Source organism: Pediculus humanus, genomic scaffold, assembly GCF_000006295.1.
Source record: "Pediculus humanus corporis 1103172107518 genomic scaffold, whole genome shotgun sequence".
NCBI classification, from domain to species: domain Eukaryota; kingdom Metazoa; phylum Arthropoda; class Insecta; order Psocodea; family Pediculidae; genus Pediculus; species Pediculus humanus.
The window spans coordinates 235,563-258,973 of record NW_002987134.1 but is presented as its reverse complement, the minus strand read 5'-3'; the positions used below and the strand labels follow the sequence as shown (position 1 = coordinate 258,973).

Here is a 23,411-nt window from a genome sequence, read left to right as displayed (position 1 = left end):
AGGTTTTTGATAATAGAAGAGCATTCCGAATTAAGTTTTTCTTTAAAAAAAAAGAAAAAGTTTTCCATGGAAAATTATCATTTATTTTCTAACGTCACGACATTTTTGTCATTTCACATTCTCTCTCTATCTCTCTCTCTCTCTCTCTCATATTCCCTCTTCCTTCCTCTTTTTTCCTCTCCCTTCCTCTCTTCCTCTTTTCTCAACCTAAAAAAAAATAAAAAAGTTTTTTTTTTTTTTCTTTTTTGGTTTCCTTTTTCTTTCTTTTCCTCGATTATCATTTTATCCTTTTTCTTCTTTTTATCGTCGTATTTTTATTATCATTATTATTATTACTTTTTTTCCTTTTTCATCTCGTCGTCCTTTTTTCAAAGGTGAAACCATTGAAATATTTTGTAAAACACAAAAAAAAAAAAAAAAGTTTCAACTTAAATAAATAAATAATTAATCCATTTAAAAAAATATCACGTTGACATTTGAAAATTCGGCGGAGGCGGAGGCGGGGGGCGGGAGGTAGTAGGAGGGAGAAAGGGCGGGTGGGAAATGGCGATGATAATAATAATAATATTAAATAAAATATAAAATATTTTTCTTACCTTGTTTGTTTTTTTTCGGTTGAAATCCTTTTCTTCGAATACAAAATTTTTTTTTTTCACATTAACTCAACATAACACAAAAGAAAACATTCTGGAGAGGTAGGGAGGAGGGGAGGAGTAAAAAAAAAGCGGGAAAAAAAAAATTTTTTTTTTCCTTTTCTTTTCCATTTTACCAAACACGAACGTCATACATTTTTTTTTTCAGTCCACCGAATTCAAAAAATTTTCTTTTTTTTTTTCAAACTCGGAAGAAAAATCACACAAAATAAAAACAAAAATAAAAAAACACAAACTTAATAACAACACGTTAAAAAAAAACAAACAAACAAATCGAACCGTTCGAAGCAGACTAAAAAATATAAATGATGATGATGATGATGATGATGATGAAAATTTATTGTCTGCTTTATCGAGAACGAAAAGAAAAGAAAAGAAAAGAGGAGAGGGGAGGAGGTAGGAGAGGGAAACGGAAACGCGCATGACCGTCAACACGCGTATATTATATATAAAAAGGGAAAATAAAAAAATAAAATTTAAAATCCTTTTTTTTTTTTTTATTTTCCTCTTTCTCGGAAAATAAATTTTCGTATCGGAAAAACCAAAACAAAAAAAAATCATAATGATGATGATTATTATAATGATCATGAACACGATGATGATGATAATAATGATTATATACCTTTTAAATTATTTACACCGATAAAAAAAATTAATAAAAAATTTTGTATTTACTTATTTATTCATTTTAAAGCCTTTTTCATAAAAATAATAATAATAATTATTCTTTTTTTAAATATGATAATAATAATAATAATAATAATAGGTATTAATATTAACAAAATTAATTATACAAAATAAAAATAAAAATAAAAATTTTTTTTTCTCTCTTGTCTTTTTTTTATAATTGGATAATTTAAAAAAATAGTTAATAATAATAATAATAATAATAATTACTAACAACCAACATTTCTAATAATAATAATAATAATCACAATTCTTTAACTCTTACTTTATATATATATATATATATATATATATATATATATATATATATATATATATATATATATATATATATATATATTTTTTATATATTTATCAATACAAAAAAAAATAAAAAATAAAAAATTTTTTTTTGTGTATGTGTAAAGCATTACTATCCGAATAATATTAATAATAATGATAATGATAATAATGATAATGATAATGATGATAATGATAATAAGTAATAAATAAATAAATAATAGCAAATGTATTTTTTTTTTAAAGCTTTTTAAGCTAAGGCACGAAATTTATGAATTCGCTTTATATAAAAAGCATTAAGGCAATCGAAAAAAAAATAATAATAATAATAATTAATGTCATTTGGTCCTCGTGATCGTAGCAGCAGTGGCAGTAGTAGCGGTAGTGGTAGTAGTAGCAGTAGTAGCGATAGTGATAACAGTCATTAACTTAAAAGAAAAAAATTTTTTTTTTCGTCTTTGTTCTTGCACGAGTCGGGAAAATAGAAAATCATCACAATTAATGCAAAATTATTATTATTATTATTATTATCATTAAAGCCGAACAAAAAAAAAAAAAAATTGATAATAATAATAATAATAATTAATTATCGTTATTTACTTTTGGACGATTGACTAGCAAATCCCATTACATTATTTTTTAAAAATAAATAAATAAATATTAATAATAACATAATAATAATAAAATTTGTGACTTTTAATAAAACGTCCGTTAAATTTTTTTTTAACTTTTTTCAAATGTGATGACGTAATATTGTTAGTTACACGATAATTATGGACCACGTTTTTTTCTTTTCTTATGTAATTTATGAGAATAATGTCTGAATATGTCTGATATTACGTGCTATGTATCATTTTGTCAGGTAAGAGGCACTCAAAAAAAATTATTTACAACAAAATCAATAACAACAAAACAACAACAAACAACAACAACAACAGCAGCAACCTCAGCAGTAGCAGAAGCAGCAGTAGCAGCAGCAAAAAAAAAAACCTACGTTCGATTGCATTCTAAAAAATAAAAAATAAAAAATTTGTTCATGTACTGCAACTTCGTTTGATTGATTGATTGATTGATTGATAACCAATATAAATATATATATAAAAAATTATTATTGTCTTTTCCTTAACGAAATGTCATGATGATGATGATGATGATGATGATGAAAATAAAATTAATTTTCCGAGAGCAAATATTTTTCCAGGGGGCAAACAAAGCAAGTAAAAAAAAAATCAACTCAATAGCGTTTCATTCCCTTTTTTAACAAAAAACAACCCGTGACCCCGTGACCCGACAACTCAGCAAAAAAACGAATGACTTGTTGTTTCCGGTTGTTTCGCGATTCATTTTCACCTCTCTTTACATATTTGCGAACGGAAATGGAAACTTTTCCACGTGCGAGTCACGTGGTATGTCTTCATCAACCGTGATAAAAATACCTCGATTATTGTACCTAAACGTGAAAACCGCAAATGATGATAATGATGATGATGATGGTGAAAACAATAAACGTATAAGTACTTGAAATATTCATACTCGTAAAAAAAAAAAAACTAAGTACAATTTTGACTTTTTTTTTCCCCCCTTTCCCCCCCCTCAATTACCGCCGCCGGCCGAAGTGAGACAGATTATATCGAAGAAGAACTTATGTGATAATACAAAAAAATTAAAAATTATCTCATTTTGGCATTCAACTTCCGTTTTTCAACGGACTGTTTGGCACGGAATACGACGACGGAAGTTTGTACACGATCGTGTCGCCGTGAGAATGAAATTCAGGTTCCGTCGTTTCCATGCTCGTTTCCAACGTCAACGATTTTGTTTTCTTACCGAGAGAACATTGAAATTTACTGCTCACCGTCACGGGTATATCGGAATTTTTCAACCTGAAATATAATTATCATTATCATCATTACTATTTTCCTTACGAAATGGAAAAAATTTTCTTCGAAAAAATTCAAATTTTCAAAACTGGACTCACTGATGATATCTGGATAACAAAACACCCAACAATTCCCCGACCAAATCCTCTTTCATTTGATTCAAATAAAGCGAAAGAACCAAATCGTTTCCGGAATCAGAATGTATGACGATCAATTGATCCGCTCCAGGACTCAAACTAATTCCGGTAACCTAAACAAAACGGAAACAAACAAACAAAAAATTAAAAAAACGATTAAAATTAACGCGTCGAAAAAGCGTGAAAAAAAAAAAAAATTATTATTTACAAAAAAAAACCCTTTCAACGATTTAAACAAAAGGAAATTCGATACTCTGGAATTTCCCCGCCCCCGTCCCCCTCCTCCCGTTTTCCCCTCCTCTGTAATTTTACCTGCGTTATGTTTATCCCTTTTTTCATGGGTTTGAATTTTGTCGTGTCGATTTTGTATATTTGATCGTCGGTGATTAAAAGAGCTCGATCCGCGTTCTTATGATGTTTGTTCGTTTTGTGAACAAACGAGGAAAACAAAACGTTTTGAAAATGATCCGTGTTTTTCAAATTGTTCGTGCTTATCGTGAACACGGAAGATTTTGGATTTTCCGACGATTGACTCAAATAATTTCCTTCCCATTTTCTCGATTGTCCCCACGTTTGCCGTTTGCCCCGTAACGCGCTAGCAGCAGACATCTGGAAATTTTTTTTTTTTTTTTTTTTAAATAAATATACAACAATCGCAACAATCCCTCGCCGAGAAAATTGTTCAGTACTTTCAAACGTAATTGTGGCCAATCTTCTCTGGGTATTTTTCTTAAAATCATCCACGCTCGCCATCTGTTGTACATTTTTTTCAATGAGGGAACGGCTTTCTGAACGCAAATCGGAGCAGGTGGCCATGGCAAATTTTTCCCGTAATCTTTCAAATTTCCCGCATTTCTACCGGGAAAAAAAAAAAAGGAAAATATCAAACGCGTTTACAAATCACACACACAATTCGACTTAACAACAAACAACAAACAAACAATCGACATACTTAAAAGTTCTTTGCAATTCGTTAATGTATTCTCTCCTCTTGTAATTTTTGAAATAAATCATTATGTGATAGGCAGCTTTTAATTTTTTGTACCTGAACCTGCAGAGAGCACCGCGCCATTGTTTTTGTAATAATATAACGATCGATGGTATTAAATCGCTTCTGGCCTGAAACAAAAAAAAAAAAAATGTTTCTTCTTCCGACCGTTTCCGAGGACAACATAAAATTTTATATATAAATTACATTTAAACTACTACCTTTTCTAATGCGAAAAGTGTTCTCGGAGACCTTATAAATACTTTCGTCTTACCATATTTTACATCGTTGTGAAAACCGACGCTTTCTAACAACACTTGAACGGCTTCTTTATCCGAATCGCCACGAAAATTAGGCCAAGTGTAAGTAGAGATCATTTTATACCTGACGAAATAAAATGGAGAGAGAGAGAGAGAGAGAGGGGGGTCAGGGAAATGACAAACATAAATATAAAAGTAAATTCATTTTCTTTTGCCTAACCTTTTAAGAAATCTATCGTATCTTTGACGGTAAGCGAATCCGGCTCTTCTCACCCGAACGTTTTCTACCAAACCCAAATATCGAACCTGATGTTCGACTCTGTCGTGATCGAAAACGCTCGCGGATTTGATTTCGTTCGGTTTTATGCAACGTACGTAAAAGGGTTCCTTGCTCGTGAGTGTTTTGACCAGAGCGATCATAGAATTACGAAATAGAGAGCCCGCCGTCAGTGGTCTTTTCGTCGTCTGCAAGCAAAATCATACAATCATCACACAAAAATTAAACTCTTCAAACCTTTTTTGTAAAAAATTTTGCACGAGGTGACAAATTCGACAGACAACCTTTGTGATGTCCATTTCTCCCTCCGGCCACATGCTGCTCACGGTTTGATTTTTCGAATTGAACATGAGCCTTTTCAAATCTTGAAACAGCGTGTCTTTGTTCTTTTCCAAAAAACCGTTTATGTTGTAAGTCACGTCGCCCGCGTAATGTACTATCCTGAATTCTATTTTGTGTTTTAACGTTTTGTCCATGGGTTTGAGTTGTCTCGAAGCGTAATGAGAATGTGAAGCCAATTGTTTGTCCATGGCTTCCAACAAAAGCTGAAAATCATTTCACATTTTCCTTTTAGAAAGGACTTTTCTCCTCCCCCCCCGCCGGATTCTTTTGACATACATACCTCATCTGTTATTTTCCCGACGTTGAGACACGCTTCATCCAAGATTGCCAATATTCCCTTGTGTGGTTGTTCGACCAATTCGCATATCGTTTTATTATTGAAATATTCAATGTTTGTCCATTCGATCCCTTCTCTTAAATATTCTTCTTGTTCTTGTTTCAAAACCAATTCTGACATAAAAATAAAAACATTTGCCTCATTATTATTATTATTATTATTATTATTATTTAATTTTAGTATTAAAGTATTTAAAAAATTGATTAATTGTTAAAAATCATTTCCGATATTTAACACCTTTTGAAAAAAAAAAAAAAAACGATTCGACCGAACACAAGAACTTGAGTAAATAAATAGGTAAACAATATCAAATATTTAAACAAGTTGACTAATCCGCACAAGGCGATATCATTTTACATTTTATCGAATATCACAAAAAAAAAAAATAATAATAATAATAATAATCGAAAAGCGAAGTCGGAAAACTTTCGTCGGACGTTTACGAACCTATAAACAATTGCTGAAGTTTTTCGTTGCAATAATTTATGCAAAATTGTTCAAACGAATTGACTTCGAATATTTCGAAACCGTAAATGTCCAAAACACCGATTACCGTTCCTTGAACCGTCCTGTAACCCGAAGACTTCTCCGTGTTTATCGCACTGTTGACTTTTTTCACGATCCACGTGAACAACCTGTCGTAAATCGCCTGAAAAAAAAATAAAATAAAAAGAAACAAAAATATGAAAACCGGAAACGGATCGAAACGAATCGAACCTTGGCCAAAGCATCCGCCACGAATTTCCCCTCCGACAGCGTTAAATTTTTCTCCATAATTTCTCCTTTGGCGGCGATGACTCGTTTTCTCAAAGCCGTCTGCAATTCTTCCACTTCGACATTTAACAATTTCGATACGATTTCCACGAGATCAGTTTCGATTATTCTTATCGAATCTTCTTCTTCTTTGAACGTCAAGTTACCCTTTGAACACATTTTTTTTCAAATTAATTAATCCTACCACGTTCGAATCTCATTTTTTTTATTTATTTCTTCCTTACTAAATGTAATATGGCGGCGACTATTTTCCAAACCGTGTCTATTTCTTCTTGACTAAAATCTAACGCTTTCATTGCATTCAAAACAACTTTGTGATCTCTTTTATCGCTTATGGCTTCCACTTTGTTCGCACCTCCTTGTTTCGTATAATAATAATGTTCGGGATCTCTTGACAATCCGTAATTTTTTAAATCCCCGTCACTGCATCCACTCAAAAGCTGAAGAAAAAAAAATTTCGTACACGTTTTTCTTTCATTTTTAATTCTCCAATTTTCCTTTATTAATAATTATTATTATTATTATTATTATTAGTTAAAAATTATTACACCGTCCCGTAAAATATATTTAAAAAAAAAAAAAAAATCGAATAGAGAAAGAAGAAAAAAAGACTACCGTGTTTGTTTGTTTGTTTGTTTGTGCGAATTTACAAAGCTCGCGCCCCTACGTGTGTGTTTTTCCATCACCTTCTTTCACAAGCCAACCAACCGTACATAGACAATAATAATACCGAACCTGATAAAAACTATGAAAATTTCTTTCGCCCAATTGTTGAAGAACGACTCTACTTTTTTCTAACAGGTAATTATTTATATGTCCCCCGATGGGATCACCTTTAAAATCGAAATTTATGTCCATGTATTTTCCAAATCTTGAAGAATTGTCGTTTCTGTTTGTTTTAGCATTTCCAAATGCTTCTAAAACTGCGTTCGATTGAAGGAGAACGTTTTTAACCCTGGAGAACAAAAACACATTATTTTTATCAATAAAAAAATAATTTTTTTTTTTTTTTTCCTCCTTGTTTTTAAAAACAATTAAATGGCCGCATGTGAATAAAATAAAACACGTTCGATTTAATAAAATCTTACAAAGAATAAGCAAGAATTTATTTTTTTTTTTTTTATTAAAAATATTTTAAATTTTAAACGATTTACAAAAAAAAAAAATTTATGAAGGACGAAAGAGATTCTACTTGGCATAAAATGTTTTTTTTTTTTTTTTTTTCTCTCTCTCATGTTTGTTTTCGACTTTTAAAAGAATCGTTTTACTATTTAAACAAAAAAAAAATATTATTATTATTATAAATAAATAAATAAATAAAAATATAAAACGTTATTCGCTAATAGAATTTTGTTTTTTTTGCAAACAAACAAACATGTATTTGCTTATTCATAAAATTATGTTTTTAAATTTTATGTTTTTATTTAAACGTTTGTGTGTATGTTTTCGCGACACGATTTTTCCCGTGTTTTTATTTTAATTCAACCACGAAAAAAAAACATAAACACGCGGTTAAAACACGCACGAGGAGGAAAAAAAAAATAAAAAAAAACAATAACATAAATGAAAACATAAATGTCTAATGTCGCATGATTATTTTGCAATTGGTTTTACCACCATTTTTTTTTTTTTAAGCAGAATTGACAGCAAATGAGGAGAAATAAGCTCCAGAAATCGTTCCAGAAATTTTTTTACCCGAGCGTGGGATAAGAAAAAAGACGAGAGGACGGATTAAACGTGACGTAGCATTCGCATAACAAAGTAATAAAATTTCAAAGGAGGGGGGGCGTTCGTTAATGGAAAAAAAATATTTTAGAGTCCCCTTTGGTCCCCATTGGTCCCCGTTTTAATGTCTCGTTTAATTAAAATAACGTTAAGTCGAGCGTTTTATACGGGGTTGACGACGTCTGCGGCGGCGACGGCGACGACGACGGCGGTTAACCGCCGCCATTACCAAAATTTTCTTTAATTTGTATCGCACGAGACCAAAACCAACCCATTTTTTTTTTTGTTAGCTTCGGTCCCCCGCCCCCCATTTTACAATAACATCCTAACCGACAAACGAAAATGATTTTTTTAGGTTTTTTATTTGTTTCCGTTTTGACTATGGCATGCACGCGCACAAAAGGAAACGACTAAAAACACCGTTAATGCAACTCTTTATTTAATGGTAACAATAGTCACGATTCCGACCTCCCGCGCACTTTGACCCGAAACCCATTTCTATAACCCTTATCCGAAGAACAAAAACCGGAAAGAATTAAAAAAAAAAAAAAAAAAAAAAAACATCAAAGATGGCATCGGTTTACCCGAACCGGTTTTAAACTCATTCGATAACTTTTTGGTTCTTTTTTTTATTTTGAAAAAGGAAAACAATGAGAGAGAGGGGGTTGGGGTGGGGGTGGGGATGGTAGAATTAAATTTAATTTTTTTCCATTTACCTTTCGATTTCTTGACGACCCGCCACATTCGTAACGGCTGCAATGTATTTCATTATGATTTTACTCGCTTCCGTTTTTCCAGAACCTGATTCTCCGCTTATGACAATGCAGGTGTCTTTGACTTGTTGTTTCATGATTTTGTGGGCGGAATCAGCGATTGCGAATATGTGAGGTGGATTTTCAAACATTTCCCTTCCGCTGTATTGAGCGACCGTTTCCGGTCCATATATGTTTTTCGCACTGTACGGATTAACGCTTATGCAAACTTCACCGATGTACGTGTATATCCTACCGCTGGAAAATCTAAGACAACAAAAAAATTATTCCATTTCGGAGAGAACAAACAAACAAACAAACAAAAAAATTATTTTGCAGTAAACGAGAAAGAGAGAAAGAGAGAGAGAAACTCACGTACGTGCGTTTGCATTTAAATTTAAAACTTTTAAAAATTGTTTGTTTTGTTTGTTGTTCTTTTTGACGTCATGCAAGAGAGAAAGAAAAAAAATTGAAACTAATTTCAGATATGGAAATAATAAAAAAGGAAATTTTTTTTTTTCTCTCTCTCTCTCTCTCTCTCTTTTATTATTATTATTATTTACTATCGATTTTGTAATTAATTAATTAGGTTTGCTTTCGTTAAGAGAGTCCGTTTGTGCGTGCGAGTGTGCGTGTGCGTGTGTGTCGTCGATTTTATCAATCTATATATATAAGCACTTAAAAAGATAATTTATTGCCCGCGGAAATCTACATCCTTAATAATCTCTCCTTATCGAAAAGCTTTTTCTTCTTTTTTATTATTATTATTATTATTATTACTATTTTTTTTTTTCCTTTGAAGATTATATCGAATTTTTAACCCAAAAAAAATCTATTATCATTATTATTATTATTATTCATGCAATCGATTCTGTGTTCTTTGATTTAATTTAAAAACTACAAAACTTTTTTTTTTTAATTTAATTAAATTGTTTAAACAAATTATTATTATTATTATTATTATGTTATAAACGATTAAATTGAAAAAATTTTAATTTACATCATTATAAAGAAATAAATTAAATTTTCAAATACCAAATATTAATAATAATAATAATAATATTAATAATAAAGACAAATTGAAAATTAAATTAATGTTTAAATTATTATTACTCGTATCATTTATTATTATTATTATTATTATTATTATTTTAATAATGTTATAAAGAAAGCTTTAATCATTTTAAATTCAAGATAATAATAATAATAATAATAATTTTTTTTTGTTTTAACAAAAATAAATATCATTAAAAATCGATTGATATGATTGATATCAATTCGTTTGTCTGTTTGTCTGTTTAAAAATCCTTAAATAAAATTTGGCAAGCAACAACATATTAAGATAACTTAACACTTTTTTTTTGTTTAAACAAAATAATTTAAGGCATAATTAATACTAAATTAAAATGTTTCAGGTGTGAGAGTACTTAAAGGTGATAACAACAACTAGAGTAATAATTATGTGGAAAATTAATAACCGAAAAAAACCGAAAAGGAAAAGTTAAAAAAAAAACTTTTTTGTTTTTATTTCGACTCATTAGCTTTGATGACATTTTTCATAAAGTATAAATTATTATTATTATGTTTACGTCTCAAATTAATTTGGCCTCCAACTGAGATGACAAAGATGGTTAATCAAGTTCATACCATGGATTTAGGTTAAAAAACTTTCAAATAAATCCATAAAATTAATTTTCTTTTTTTTTTTTAAATAAAGTAATATTTATATATTATGAAATTATTATTTAATAATATATAATAAGTGTGTGGTTCATACAAAATTTAAATAAATAAATAATAATATTTTATTTTTATTTGAAAATGACATCACATTGATGATTCATTTTCAACTCAACTTATGGTTAAGAAATAAATAAAAAAATAATTTTTATCAAAGAGAAAGTAAAAATATATAAATTTTACATAAATGTGAGAATTATTAATAATGTTATAAACGGTGACAATGTAACATAGTAACAAAATAAAAAAAAATTTTTTTTTTTTTTAAAACAGTTTAATCGGTTATCTTAGACCCCACCCATAGCACTTTATTTAAAAAAAGAAAAAAAAATGGGGAGATGGAATAATGATCGGTAATAAAAATGATAAAAAACGTAAAAATTAAAAAAATTAAAATAATTCTTACCTTTTATGAAGATTTTGTATAAACTTTTCTGTTGTGATTTCGTCCAAAAGGACGAAATCCCCAACACCGATACCATCGTGTCCCGCCATGTTATGTTGTGTTTATAAGAATGCAACAACAGACTTGTTGAATTTTTTTTTTTTTTTTTTTTTTTTTTGACGTGGTTTTAGACTATAGGTAAATACTATTTACAATTTCCGATGATTAATCTAGAGAAAGGGAAATAATAAAAAACCTTGTAAATACTCATTATATATATTATGTCATCTCATTGGAATTAAATATTTTATTTAGTCACGTTACCCTTACCTTCGTGCAATATTTTTAATCTAGTCGACATTTTGATTCATTTAACAAAAAAAAAAAAAATTTTTATCGTTAAAAAAAAATTAAAAGTAAACAACAATTTTTGTTATCGTTTTTTAAATTGTTCGTTATGTTTCGTGGAAAAAAAATTAATGATTTAGTTAATAAATATTTGGTAGGTCGTTTACATACGTCCACTTCTTTAAAATTAACCAAGAATGAAGTAGAAGAAGTTAGTATTCCCGTTCCTTGGGGACATGTTGCGGGTATGAAAAAAAAAAAAAAAACAAATTATTATCTTACTTTTCTTTTTCTCATTGAAATTTTCATTCATTCTATATTTTTTTTAGGTAAGTGGTGGGGAGACAAAAATCAAATACCTGTATTAGCACTTCACGGCTGGCAAGACAATGCTAATACATTTGATAAATTAATTCCCCTTTTAAATTTACCATCTATATTAGCTATCGATTTACCTGGTCACGGATTGTCATCTCATTATCCAGCTGGGAAAACATATGAATTTCAAGAATATTTAATTTTGTTACACAGAATAATAAATTATTATAAATGGCCAAAAGTACCTCTTCTAGCACATTCTTTCAGTGGGGCTCTCACATTTAGTTATGCTTCAATTTTTCCAAATAGAGTCAAATGGTTAATTAATTTCGAATGTGCAAGATCCTTAATGACACTTCACAGATCAGATATCGGTTTATCATATTCAACAGCATTGAATGCTCTGGAAAAAATTGAAAAACAAAAAGAAAATATTACTATTCCAGCATATAAAATGTCAGACATGATTCAAATGACAGTCGAAGGAAGTTTGGGTGGCATTTTAAAACCTGAATCTGCTTTTCTTTTATTGGAAAGAGGAACAACGTTGGCAAAAGAACCATATACGAAAATAAATAAAACAAAATCATCATCGACAGACTTGCAAAGTTTAATCAATTTCGAAATGAATGCTTTTAAATATTTATCTAAAGAAGAAAGTGTTGAGATTAATGAATACTATGATAGACTTAAAAAAAAATTAGAAGTTGCTAAAAACAATTTGAAAAATTTCAATTTAAATGAATTTAATGATAATTATTATGTTTACTCTAGAGATCCGATAATTAAAATTCAACCCTTTCAAAGTATAAGCTCTGAATTTGTCATAGAGGCATCTAAAAATATTAAATGTCCGTCACTTTTTCTAAGAGCAACCGATGGTTTCTTACACGGAACGGCTAAACCCCTTTACGATCACACGTTAAAAATATTAAAAAATTCCGGGATTTATTTAGAACATCACGAAGTTAACACGTCACATCATGGACACTTAGACGATCCGGAAAATTTATCACCGATAATAAATAAATTCGTTGAAAAATTTCAACACGTTTAATAATAATTAGTTTAATACATTATTATTATTATTATTATTATCTATAATTCAAAACAAAACAATAAATCAATCGTTTATTGTGAGTATTTAAATACTCGTACTCAACTCTGTAATATTTAATATGTAATAAAGAACAATAATGTGTAACGGTCGATACGCCATGAAATTTTCACAATTCATTTTTTTTTGTCTATTTATAGGAGTCTGGAGTGGTCCTAAAGATCAAAGACCCATTTTATGCGTACACGGATGGCAAGACAATGGAAATTCATTCAAAACATTAATACCACATTTACCGGAAAATTATAGTTATTTGGCAATCGATTTACCAGGACACGGTCTATCCTCTCACATATACAAAGGACTTTTCTACAGGATAATGGAATACATAAGCGTTTTGAGAAGGATACAACATTTTTACAACTGGCCGAAAATATCACTCATTGGTCATTCATACGGTTCCGCCATGAGTTTTTTATTTTCCTCTCTGTTTCCCAAAGACGTTGATTTTTTCATAGCCATTGATTTATTAAAACCCACGTCTTGGAACAGTTCGAAAGATTTTAAAAACGCATCGAAAGACATAGAAAAAATGTTGAAAAACGACGTACTCTCAAACACAAAATCTCCCGTTTACGACAGAACGGAATTGATCGAAAGATACGTAAAAGGCTCTCATAAATCTCTGACGCGTAAAAGTGCAGAAATATTATTGGAAAGAGGTTCGAGAGAAGTAGACGAGGGTTTATACAGGTACACGAGAGATGTCAAACTCAAAACATTACTCAAACCTTATTTCAGTCAAAACGAATTGTTAAATTTATCGAAAAGAATCGAATGTAGCGTTTTATTTATAAAAGCCGAACAATCGCCATTTTTCGAAAGTAAAGAAAATGTCGAGTCCGTAATGGAAGTGCTACAAAAAAATGCAAAATTATTCGAATATCACGTACTACCCGGTACTCATCATTTACACATAAACACACCGGAAATCGTTGCTCCCGTTATTAATTCATTTTTAATTAAATCCGGTATTAATATCGAGTCATTTAAATTGTTACAAAATGACGTTGTTGAAAATGATTAATTTTTTTAAATAAATAAATAAATAAAATTTTTTATTTATTTATTAATTTATTTATGAAAAACCTATTGAAATGAATATACCTGAAACCTAATTCCCCTCCCCTCCCTCCCCCTAACCAAAAAAAAAAAAAAAAAAAAAAACAATCATTCGACCTAAACCTGATTTTGATTATGTGTATGTGTATATGATGATAATGATAATAATGATAATGTTAAGATAAAAGGATTTAAATTTAAAATATTTATAAAAAAAAAAAAAAAATTATTTTTTTCACGTTTTATATTTTTTTCACGTTAAGAAATGTTTGTATATAAGTATATATATACTTTGAGAGATCACACAAAAATTATTTATCTCGCTACATAATTTTTTTTTTTTTTTTTTTAAATTAATAACAAATAAAAAAAACGTCACGAGTAAATATTTAAAAAAAAATGAAATATTTCGAAGCGGATCTCCCGCGTTGTCGCGTTTTTTATTTTTACAACAGCCCCCCTCCCCTTTCCCCCCTCCTACCTCTTAAAACTCCCCCCCCTTTACCACCTTATTGATATCGTTATGAAATTAATAAATTCGTTTGTTGTTATTCATGATGATGAAAACGCCATTTTTTTTTTTTTTACAACAACGACAAACAATTGTTAACCCTCTCGAAGGGGAGAGGGGAAACGTGGGGGGAATCCCCGTGTAAACAATTGTTGACTGTGTCGCTGATAGGAAATAAAAAAAAAAAAAAAAAAATGAATGTGATTATAAGTCATCGATCGAATAACTTCTCTAACCGATTTCCTTTCGTTTTAAACTTCCTATCGGAGTGTGATTAAAAAAAAAAAAAACGATTCGATTAAACATTTCTCAACAGGATTTGTATTATTTAAACAAACGGGAGTGTGTTTGTGTGTGTGTGTTCGTGTGTGTTTGTTTCATTAACAACGCAGCACCACCCTCGAGAGAGAGATAGAGAGAGAGAGAGAGAGAGAGAGAAAAAAAAAAAAGAAAGACAAATTGAATATTATTTGTTCACGAAATTCCCAAAAAAAGAAAAACACAGCAACTAACAACTACATTTTTCTTTTTTTTTTTTTTTTTGTTTTTTTGTGTTTTTTGAAATCTTTTTATAGTAATAATTAAAATTTGGGTAAATATTTTAACCGGCACCTCTGTCGCTGTATTTTTTCGATCTGGAAGTACGGGGTGACATTCCCATTTTAAGAGATCTCATTGCCATGGCTCTGTTAAAATGCCTTTGAGTTTTCATGTCTGAAAAATCAGAGTCAAGATTACCATCAACTGATGACAATATCACAAGAAGCACGCCGAGGACCTGAAATAATCAATCACGTTTTTGTTTGAACCTGTACAACATTTCTTAAATAAAATTTTAAACATGGCGCCTAACAACAGAGAAATTTCAACATTCACTTTTGCGAGAAAACGAGTAGAAACTTTGCTTGCAAGCTCGACAAGAAACATTTTGACAATTCTATGACTGAATATTTTCAGAAAAATGATGAAACTTACCAAACAAATTATTATTAGCAATGTGTAAATGTGTAATGTTGTTTCAGGTATTGTTTCCATGTCTTTGAGTGCAGCAATGGCAGGCTCAAATTCAGGTTTGAGTTCCAACGAATGCCTTAAATGAATTGAAGCTTCCTGATAATGACCATATGCTTTAAATATTTCCCCAAGAGTATAATACTGTTGCCAGGCATTTTTGTCTGGAGGTTGCACTTCCAAAGACCGCCTTTTCAAAATATTTTAATTTCACATTTATTAATTACAACATTCACTAATAATAAGCTAATGATAATAAATTAGGTCGTAATGAGATGAAAATAGAAAGAAAAAAAAAAAAGAAATGATTTACCTTGTCAAATAAATAGCATCATCAAGGTATTGTAAGTTTAATAAAACCCTGGCTAAATTAAGAAGAACTTCTGCATTGTGAGGAGAAACTGCAAGAGCTCTTCGAAAACATTCAATAGACTTTTGAGCATCTCCTTTGATCCTCCAAAAATTACCAATTTGGTTGTAAAGTTGTACTGATTTTGGTTTCTAAAAAAAAAAAAAATAATAATAATAAAAAAATGAACTGAATGTTTTTTATAATCTTTTTAAAGTATCTTGCTTCTTATGTTTTGCTTGATTTAAAAAAAAAACTCTCAATTTCCTAAAATATCTAATTTAATAAATACCTCTCTTTTTGCTTTTTTCAATTTTCTTTCCAATGCATCCACATCTATTTCATAATTCTTTGATTTTTTTTTGAATATTAAAGCAACCTGGGGTTCAGGTACGTGAGGATGATTGTGCCTGTTGTTCACTCCGACTAAATTGTCATAATATGTAAAATTAACAGCTTTACCACAATCTAATACTTCTTCTTGATCATCATTATTAGATAGTGTTAAATTTTTCTTTTGTGATTTTGTAGAATTTCTTGGTAATTCAAATATTGTTTTATTATTTCTTAAATTTTGTGCTTCTGTTGAATTTAAAGGGCTGAAATGCAAAAAAAAAAAAAAACATTTTTTTAATTACATCTCTAGAGCAATTGAGAAAGAAAAGAAAATTGACCTAAATTTCATGTATAATATAAAATAATTTTTCAAACTGTTATCATTGAAGATTTAAAGATTTACTAAAGCTACTAGCTGAAAACTTGAATATTATAAAATAATAATAATAATAATAATTAATAAGAAAAAAAAATTGAAATAAAGAATAAAATTAATTTTTTTTAGTGCGACACATTTTTTTTTTTTTATTTTGAAGTTTCACAGGGCACGTAATTTTTCTTTTTTTTATAAATAAAATTAATTAAAATTAATAATAAAAATTAATAAAGAAATAATTAAAGTTTTTACATAAAATTGTGTTTAGATTGAGAAAGCATGCAACTAGTAACATTTAATACCTGTCACTAGCAGGGAAATGGGTCGAGTGACAACCGGAATTAAATGTTTCGACACTTCTTTTCGTCCAACTTTTACCATAATGAATGGTTGAAACAATTATATTGAACACTGGATCGTCTGTTGTAGGCAACGAAGGTAAAGTCACAACTTTCGAATGTGATTTACCTTCCACAATTTTACCCTCTTCAGAATTTAATTTCCAGTGTGTCGAAGTGCGAGAATTGACTTGAAGTATATGAAAAGTTAATATGTATAAAGCCATGTAAGTTAAACATGGCACATCTGTCATTTCTACTGTTTCAATTATTTAATATTGCATTTAATAATCACAATTTTATTTGAAAAAAACTTTTGTCAAAATTATATAAAAGTAAACATTGTATTTATTTTTATTTTTTTTTTTTTCATATAAGAGCGACGGCCATTTTAATAATTACTGCCAAACTAATTTTCAATCGAAAACATTGTGAGAACGACGATAAATTATGTTGGACGCACTGATAACTAATCTTAGTACACGTTGATACAAAAATGATTTACATTAGCCGGCATAGTTTTTTAATTATTTTTCCATTATTAATTTTAAGTAATTTAAACAATTATTTCGTTTCTTGCGGTGGTCCCACATTAGTTCTCCTTGATAATTTAAACATTAGAGAAACCCATTCAATTTTTTTCAAGTCTCTTCAAGGTTAGTATTTGAAGAAGTTAAAACAATGCATCATACAAATTAGTAAAATTAAAATAGTTTACCAAATTTAATATAAAAATTACTATAATTATAAAAATTTTAGATGCTTGTCAGTATTAGCGAAATAACTTTAATGTAAAATTATGTACCTGCTTTATAGTTATTAACTTTTATTTTACATTAGCCCCTTTATACACATTTGCCTTCATGTTTTATTTCACAGAGAGAGGCTTCACATTAACATATAAATCAGCAGATGATGCAAATTTAGTTCTTTTCAAGTATGGGGAAAGTCTTTATAAGCATTTAATTATATTTGCTCCATCTGTGGAAGAATTTGGTGGATCACTTTCTGTCGAATCGGTTTCTGAATTTATCGATAGGGGTGGAAATGTTCTTATCGCAGGTTATTATTATTATTATTATTAATATTTTTTCAATTTAAAGAGTGATTTCAAAATTTTTCCAAAAGATATAAAAAAATTTTAATGTGATGGAAATGTTTTAGGAAGCTCAAACAGTGGTGATGCTATTAGAGAGCTAGCATCTGAAGTTGGAGTCGAACTTGATGAAGATAAAGCTAGCGTGATTGATCACATTAATTATGATGTATCTGATCAAGGAAAACATACCTTAATAGTTGCTGATAAGAAAAATTTAATTAAAGCTCCCATTATTGTCGGAAATGATAATAAATATCCTTTGTTGTATCAAGGAACTGGAATTGTCGTTGACAAAGATAATCCTTTAGTTTTGCAAATTTTAACCGCTTCCGACACAGCATATTCATATTCAACTGAAAATCCAATTAAAGAAGTAAGTTTTTTTTTATTATAAATAGATAATCTATTATCATTCTGACCTTTGTCCATTACAATCCTGCCCTTCCATATTTTTTTTTACATTTAAAAATTATTAATTGTAGTATGTTAAGTGTATAAAATTAAACACTTATTTAATTTTTAAGTAAAGTTTCCAAGAAACGGTTTAACCATGTGCTATAAAACAAATCGTAAACCACACACCAATGATAATAAAACGATTACTTACAAATTAAAACAAAATCTTTGTTAAGCTAAAAAAAAAAAAAAAAATTAAAAACCATGGGTTGTGTGTATTGTTTAACAAATCAAAGTTCGTACCATAGTTGCCAGGTTGTCTAAATTTAATAACAATAAGAATAATTCGAAACACACACACACACAAAATTGTACTCTTAATGGTTTTATTATATGTATAATCTTCTTGTAATTTTCAGTATCCTCATGCGGTTGGTAAAAACACCGTACTTATAGCCGCTCTTCAAGCGAGAAACAATGCCAGAGTCATTGTGTCCGGATCCCTTTACTTCTTTTCCGACGAAGCGTTCGGTGCGACCGTTGAAAAAATACACACGGGTAAAAAATCACCGTCGGGTAATAAAAACGTTGCCGTCGCACTCAGTCAATGGGTTTTCAAAGAGCACGGCGTTTTAAGAGTCAAATCCGTATCGCACAGTTTGAAAAACGGCAAGAAAACTCCCAACTACACGGTCATGGACAAAATAATATACAAGATTGAAATAGAAACGCTCGAAGGGGAAACGTGGATTCCGTTCGAAACGAACGACATACAATTGGAATTCGTTCGAATCGATCCGTTCGTACGTCAATTTTTAATACACAAATCGAATGGAAAATACGAAGCCGAATTCACCGTTCCCGACGTGTACGGAGTCTATCAATTCAAAGTCGATTATAATAGAATCGGATACACGAGATTGTACAGCACGACGCAAGTGAGCGTGAGACCGTTGGAACACATACAATACGAAAGATTCATTCCGGGAGCTTATCCTTATTACATAAGCGCATTTAGCATGATGTTCGGCGTTTTCATTTTCAGTTTTGTATTTTTATATTATAAAGAAGAACCCGCGTCAACAAACAATATGAAAAAAAAGGGAGATTAAATATTAAATAATAATAATAAATCTATATTAAATAATTATTAAAAAATATAAATTTCAATTTGTTAAATATTCAAATTAACATTCGATAATTTTTTAATAATACAAAATTGAATATGAGCCAAACATCAAACCCCAATTTACTATTTATTAAAATAAGAAGAAAAAATGAGAGAGAGAGAGAGAAAGAAAGAAAAAAAATAAGAAGAAAATGTTTTTACTTAAAAATGCTAAAATACAAATATTTACTCATATGTATATTTTTCAAGGTTGAAGTCTTTCATAAACCCATCCGTTTATTCCTTGATGTAACATAACATTGTCGACAACATCATTTTTATTTTGTATTCGAAAACGAATTCTGTCGTGTATACGATCACTTTGTCCTTGCCAAAATTCTATACTGTGAGGTTTAACTATGAAACCACTCCTGAAAAACCAAAAAAAAAACAAACAAATTTGATAAATTAATTATTTAATTAAGGGAAGGAAAAAACACAAAAAAAAAAAAAAACAAACCATTCTTTAGGTTTTGGTATAAAATCTTGATCTGCATATTTTTTTTGAAATTCTAATTCTCTATTTTGTAAAATTTGTCTACTGGCAACAGGTTGACTTTGATTACTTAATGCAGAACCGATTTGACTGTCTTTTGGTCTCGAATGAAAATAAGCTGTCGCTTCTTCATCTGGTAATTTTTCAATAACTCCTTCGATTCTAACCTATCGTCATACCAAAGATAATTTATTCTTTTGAATTTTTCTAATTATTGAAATAAATAAATAAATAAATAACCTACAGATCTCCTCAATGGTTCCCAATAAAAAACCAAAGCAACTTTTGGATTTTCATTTATTTCCAAACCTTTTCTACTGCATGAATTTGTAAAAAATTTAAATCCTTCCGATCCGAATCCTTTAAGTAAAACAAATCTAGCCGATGGTTGTCCATTTCTATAAAACAAAATAAATTTCTATTCATGAAATGACATTTCTTCATAATAATAAATTTTACTTTTTTTTTTTTTTTCTAATATTATATTTTACTTTGCACAAGTAGCTAAACACATTGCATTCGGTTCTAATATTTCTGGCGTTGCTCGAGCTTCTTCGAACCAACTTTTAAATTGATCAAATGGTTCTTTAGACACTAAATTATCTTCTGTAAATGTATTTTCTCTATTTTTATACAACGCTCTCATACTTCCAATGTCAGTTGTTGAAGACATATTTTCTGTTATTAAAAAAATTCTACCTAATCCTTTCAATTGTATTCTATAACGTGAAAAAAATAACATATTAATATTTCAACCGAACTGTTACCATGTTTCTTTATAAACGTACGAATGTTAATTGAAAATTATCTCGTCACTTTCACCATTTTGGCAACAAGACGATTATATACATATATATATGAAAACGCTTTGTCAAATCAAACTGATAATAATAACGACCGCCCAAAACAATAAAAAACAAAACAAAATTACGTAAAACTGTCAAATATTTACAATAAAATAAATTAATAATAATAATAATAATAATAATAAAATTTAATTTAATCGTTAAGAGTTAAAAATTAATTGGTTGAAAAAAAAAAAAAAAGTTTTTAAAATAAAAATGACATAAATTACTGTTAGCATTATATTTATTATTAAAAAATAAATAAAATTATCAATAATACAAGAAGGAACGGTTTTTTCTTTCAAATTGAATTTTTTTATTAAGTAAGTTTTTGAATCCATTGCTCCAATTCTTTTATGTTATATTCTTTCTCATCATCGTTTATCAATGCAGAACATTCGGCAAAATCAACTTTCATGGGAGCCAAATGAGAAAATTCAAAATCAACTCCTTCCTTACCCAAATAATTATTATTCATATTTTTTCCAATCGATTCCAATTGATTTGATTTTGTCGTACGAACAATATTCCTGTCGATGGGGGGGGAAAGAAAAAAAACAAATTGGCATTAATGCAATTAACAAATTTTACTCGTAGAAAAACAAACATGACACAACCCACAATTCTTTTTCCAACATCATTTTAATAACTGTCGATCCTTTTGCCGTAGCTTCACCCTGTTTATTACATAGTATGAGTAATGGAGGCATGCAACTTGCAATGTATGAATCGATTAAACAACTGTATAAATATTCAGCGACATCTTTTATTTCTCTTTGAACTGTCGATGAATCAATGACAAAAACCAATGCTCTAACTTGAGTTTTAAATTGTTCAAAATATCTATTTCTAAGCCTTTCATGACCGGGAATATCTATGATATTAAAATCTGCCTGTTGTAATAACAAAAAAAAAAAATTATTCATTCATCGCTACAAAATTTCACAACAACAAACGACAAACGACAAACAACAAACAAACAACTACGTGACTTTACTCACTTTTCCCGTTGAATAAAAATTTAAATTTTCTTTTATCGACGTATGCGTTTGTATAAACTTATTAAAAACTAGTCGTGCAAATATTAAAGTTTTCCCAGATTCGCACAAACCGAATAACAGAATGCCATTTTTTTTAACTTTACTCTTTTTGTAGATGGAAAAACAAACTGAAAATGAAAAAATTCCCAAATTCAAATCAAATGAAATTCGTTCGGAATCCGAATTTAAATAATAATAATAATAACGATGACGGTTTAACGATTTTAGGTTAAATTCGCAGATGGATTTTTTTTCCCACACATTTTCATTTCGTTAATAATAATAATAACAATAATAATAACATACTTAAGAAAATAACTAATGCGACGATGGCAAATAAAAATCCTAACGTATTCGAATAATTCCATGTTGTACTATTATTATTATTATTATTCGTTGACGAAATCCTAACGTGGTCTTTGGAATCCATTATTGTAACTATTCAGGCTAATATTAAGTTGGCAAACCTGATCGAATGTTCGTTATTTATTCGTAACCCAATTTAAATTGTATTTTGTATTTTGAAAACAAACAACGCCCTCATTTTTCTTCTTTTTTTTTTTTTTTTTTTTTAAATAATAATAATAATAATTTAAAGAATTAAAATCGAGTCCGAAACGGATGAAAATTCCCATAATAATAATAATAATAGTGATATTGATCGATCGACAATAATAATAATAATAATAATAAAGGTAATGAATTCATGGTCACAATTCGTCTCCTGTGGTTCATGTTAACTTTTTTTTTTTTTTTATTCTCCATTATTTTGTATATAAATATTTACAGATAATCCTTCGAGAAAAAAAAAAAAAAAAAAAAGAATTCATTTCGTTTGTTCTATAAATAGTCTCAGTACGTTTTTCTTTCTTTTTTCTTCTTTTTAAATCTCATTTTCGTGACTTTGAATACATTTCCCAAAAAAAAAAAGGAAACAAAAAATTTTTTTTTCCTTTTTTTTCACACTTTTCAAAAATTGCAAAAAAACCTAAATTTACTTCATAGAACTCATTAATAATAATAATAATAATTTCATTAGAAAGGAAATATAAAAATTTAATAATCATCATATGTCGTCGTCAACAAACAACAACAAACAACAAAAATTCGTCACTCGTCGTAACGAATGGAATGGATGATGATGATGATGATGATGATGATGAACCTTTTTGATTTCGATTTTTTCCTCTTCTCTCTCAAACAAACAAAACAAACTTTCACAAATCAGGTTGTTGTAATTTAACATCCTTTGTGTTTGTTTCGTGTTTAAAAAAAAAAAAAAAAAATCATTTTCAACCCTTTTTTTTTTTCTGTCTTTCAAACAAAACATTTTTCCCCTTTTGAAAAAGCAAAAATGAATTTTAACTTTTATTTATTTTGTTAAA

The 23,411-nt window shown here is 29.0% G+C and overlaps 7 protein-coding genes across 7 annotated transcripts; 3 read left to right on the top strand and 4 right to left on the bottom strand.

The window, feature by feature from the left end:
- Positions 1-3,306: 3,306 nt before the first annotated feature.
- Positions 3,307-11,326, bottom strand: Phum_PHUM170180 (myosin IA, putative; the record flags this gene model as incomplete). Its single annotated transcript, XM_002425002.1, has 15 exons — positions 3,307-3,502; positions 3,598-3,749; positions 3,949-4,245; positions 4,326-4,491; positions 4,589-4,755; positions 4,846-5,008; positions 5,105-5,349; positions 5,446-5,706; positions 5,784-5,953; positions 6,288-6,489; positions 6,558-6,761; positions 6,839-7,054; positions 7,350-7,569; positions 9,056-9,358; positions 11,238-11,326. The coding sequence occupies 15 exons, from the start codon at positions 11,324-11,326 to the stop codon at positions 3,307-3,309; spliced, it is 3,051 nt and encodes a 1,016-aa protein (XP_002425047.1).
- A 347-nt stretch (positions 11,327-11,673) lies between these two features.
- Positions 11,674-12,939, top strand: Phum_PHUM170170 (valacyclovir hydrolase, putative; the record flags this gene model as incomplete). The annotated part of the gene is made up of 2 exons (XM_002425001.1): positions 11,674-11,809; positions 11,894-12,939. The coding sequence occupies 2 exons, from the start codon at positions 11,674-11,676 to the stop codon at positions 12,937-12,939; spliced, it is 1,182 nt and encodes a 393-aa protein (XP_002425046.1).
- Positions 12,940-13,078: 139 nt separating this feature from the next.
- Positions 13,079-14,026, top strand: Phum_PHUM170160 (valacyclovir hydrolase, putative; the record flags this gene model as incomplete). The annotated part of the gene is made up of 2 exons (XM_002425000.1): positions 13,079-13,088; positions 13,140-14,026. The coding sequence occupies 2 exons, from the start codon at positions 13,079-13,081 to the stop codon at positions 14,024-14,026; spliced, it is 897 nt and encodes a 298-aa protein (XP_002425045.1).
- Positions 14,027-15,173: 1,147 nt separating this feature from the next.
- Phum_PHUM170150 (uncharacterized protein) lies at positions 15,174-17,236 on the bottom strand (the record flags this gene model as incomplete). Its single annotated transcript, XM_002424999.1, has 5 exons — positions 15,174-15,350; positions 15,548-15,773; positions 15,897-16,084; positions 16,225-16,468; positions 16,947-17,236. The coding sequence occupies 5 exons, from the start codon at positions 17,234-17,236 to the stop codon at positions 15,174-15,176; spliced, it is 1,125 nt and encodes a 374-aa protein (XP_002425044.1).
- Positions 17,237-17,478: 242 nt separating this feature from the next.
- On the top strand, positions 17,479-19,589 carry Phum_PHUM170140 (Dolichyl-diphosphooligosaccharide--protein glycosyltransferase 48 kDa subunit precursor, putative; the record flags this gene model as incomplete). Its single annotated transcript, XM_002424998.1, has 4 exons — positions 17,479-17,638; positions 17,862-18,044; positions 18,147-18,454; positions 18,897-19,589. 4 exons carry the CDS (start codon positions 17,479-17,481, stop codon positions 19,587-19,589), a joined length of 1,344 nt encoding a protein of 447 aa, XP_002425043.1.
- Positions 19,590-19,850: 261 nt separating this feature from the next.
- On the bottom strand, positions 19,851-20,911 carry Phum_PHUM170130 (Pyridoxine-5'-phosphate oxidase, putative; the record flags this gene model as incomplete). Its single annotated transcript, XM_002424997.1, has 5 exons — positions 19,851-20,016; positions 20,106-20,308; positions 20,386-20,539; positions 20,633-20,860; positions 20,898-20,911. The coding sequence occupies 5 exons, from the start codon at positions 20,909-20,911 to the stop codon at positions 19,851-19,853; spliced, it is 765 nt and encodes a 254-aa protein (XP_002425042.1).
- A 394-nt stretch (positions 20,912-21,305) lies between these two features.
- Positions 21,306-22,456, bottom strand: Phum_PHUM170120 (Signal recognition particle receptor subunit beta, putative; the record flags this gene model as incomplete). The annotated part of the gene is made up of 4 exons (XM_002424996.1): positions 21,306-21,516; positions 21,608-21,879; positions 21,988-22,154; positions 22,333-22,456. 4 exons carry the CDS (start codon positions 22,454-22,456, stop codon positions 21,306-21,308), a joined length of 774 nt encoding a protein of 257 aa, XP_002425041.1.
- Between the last annotated feature and the right edge of the window lie 955 nt (positions 22,457-23,411).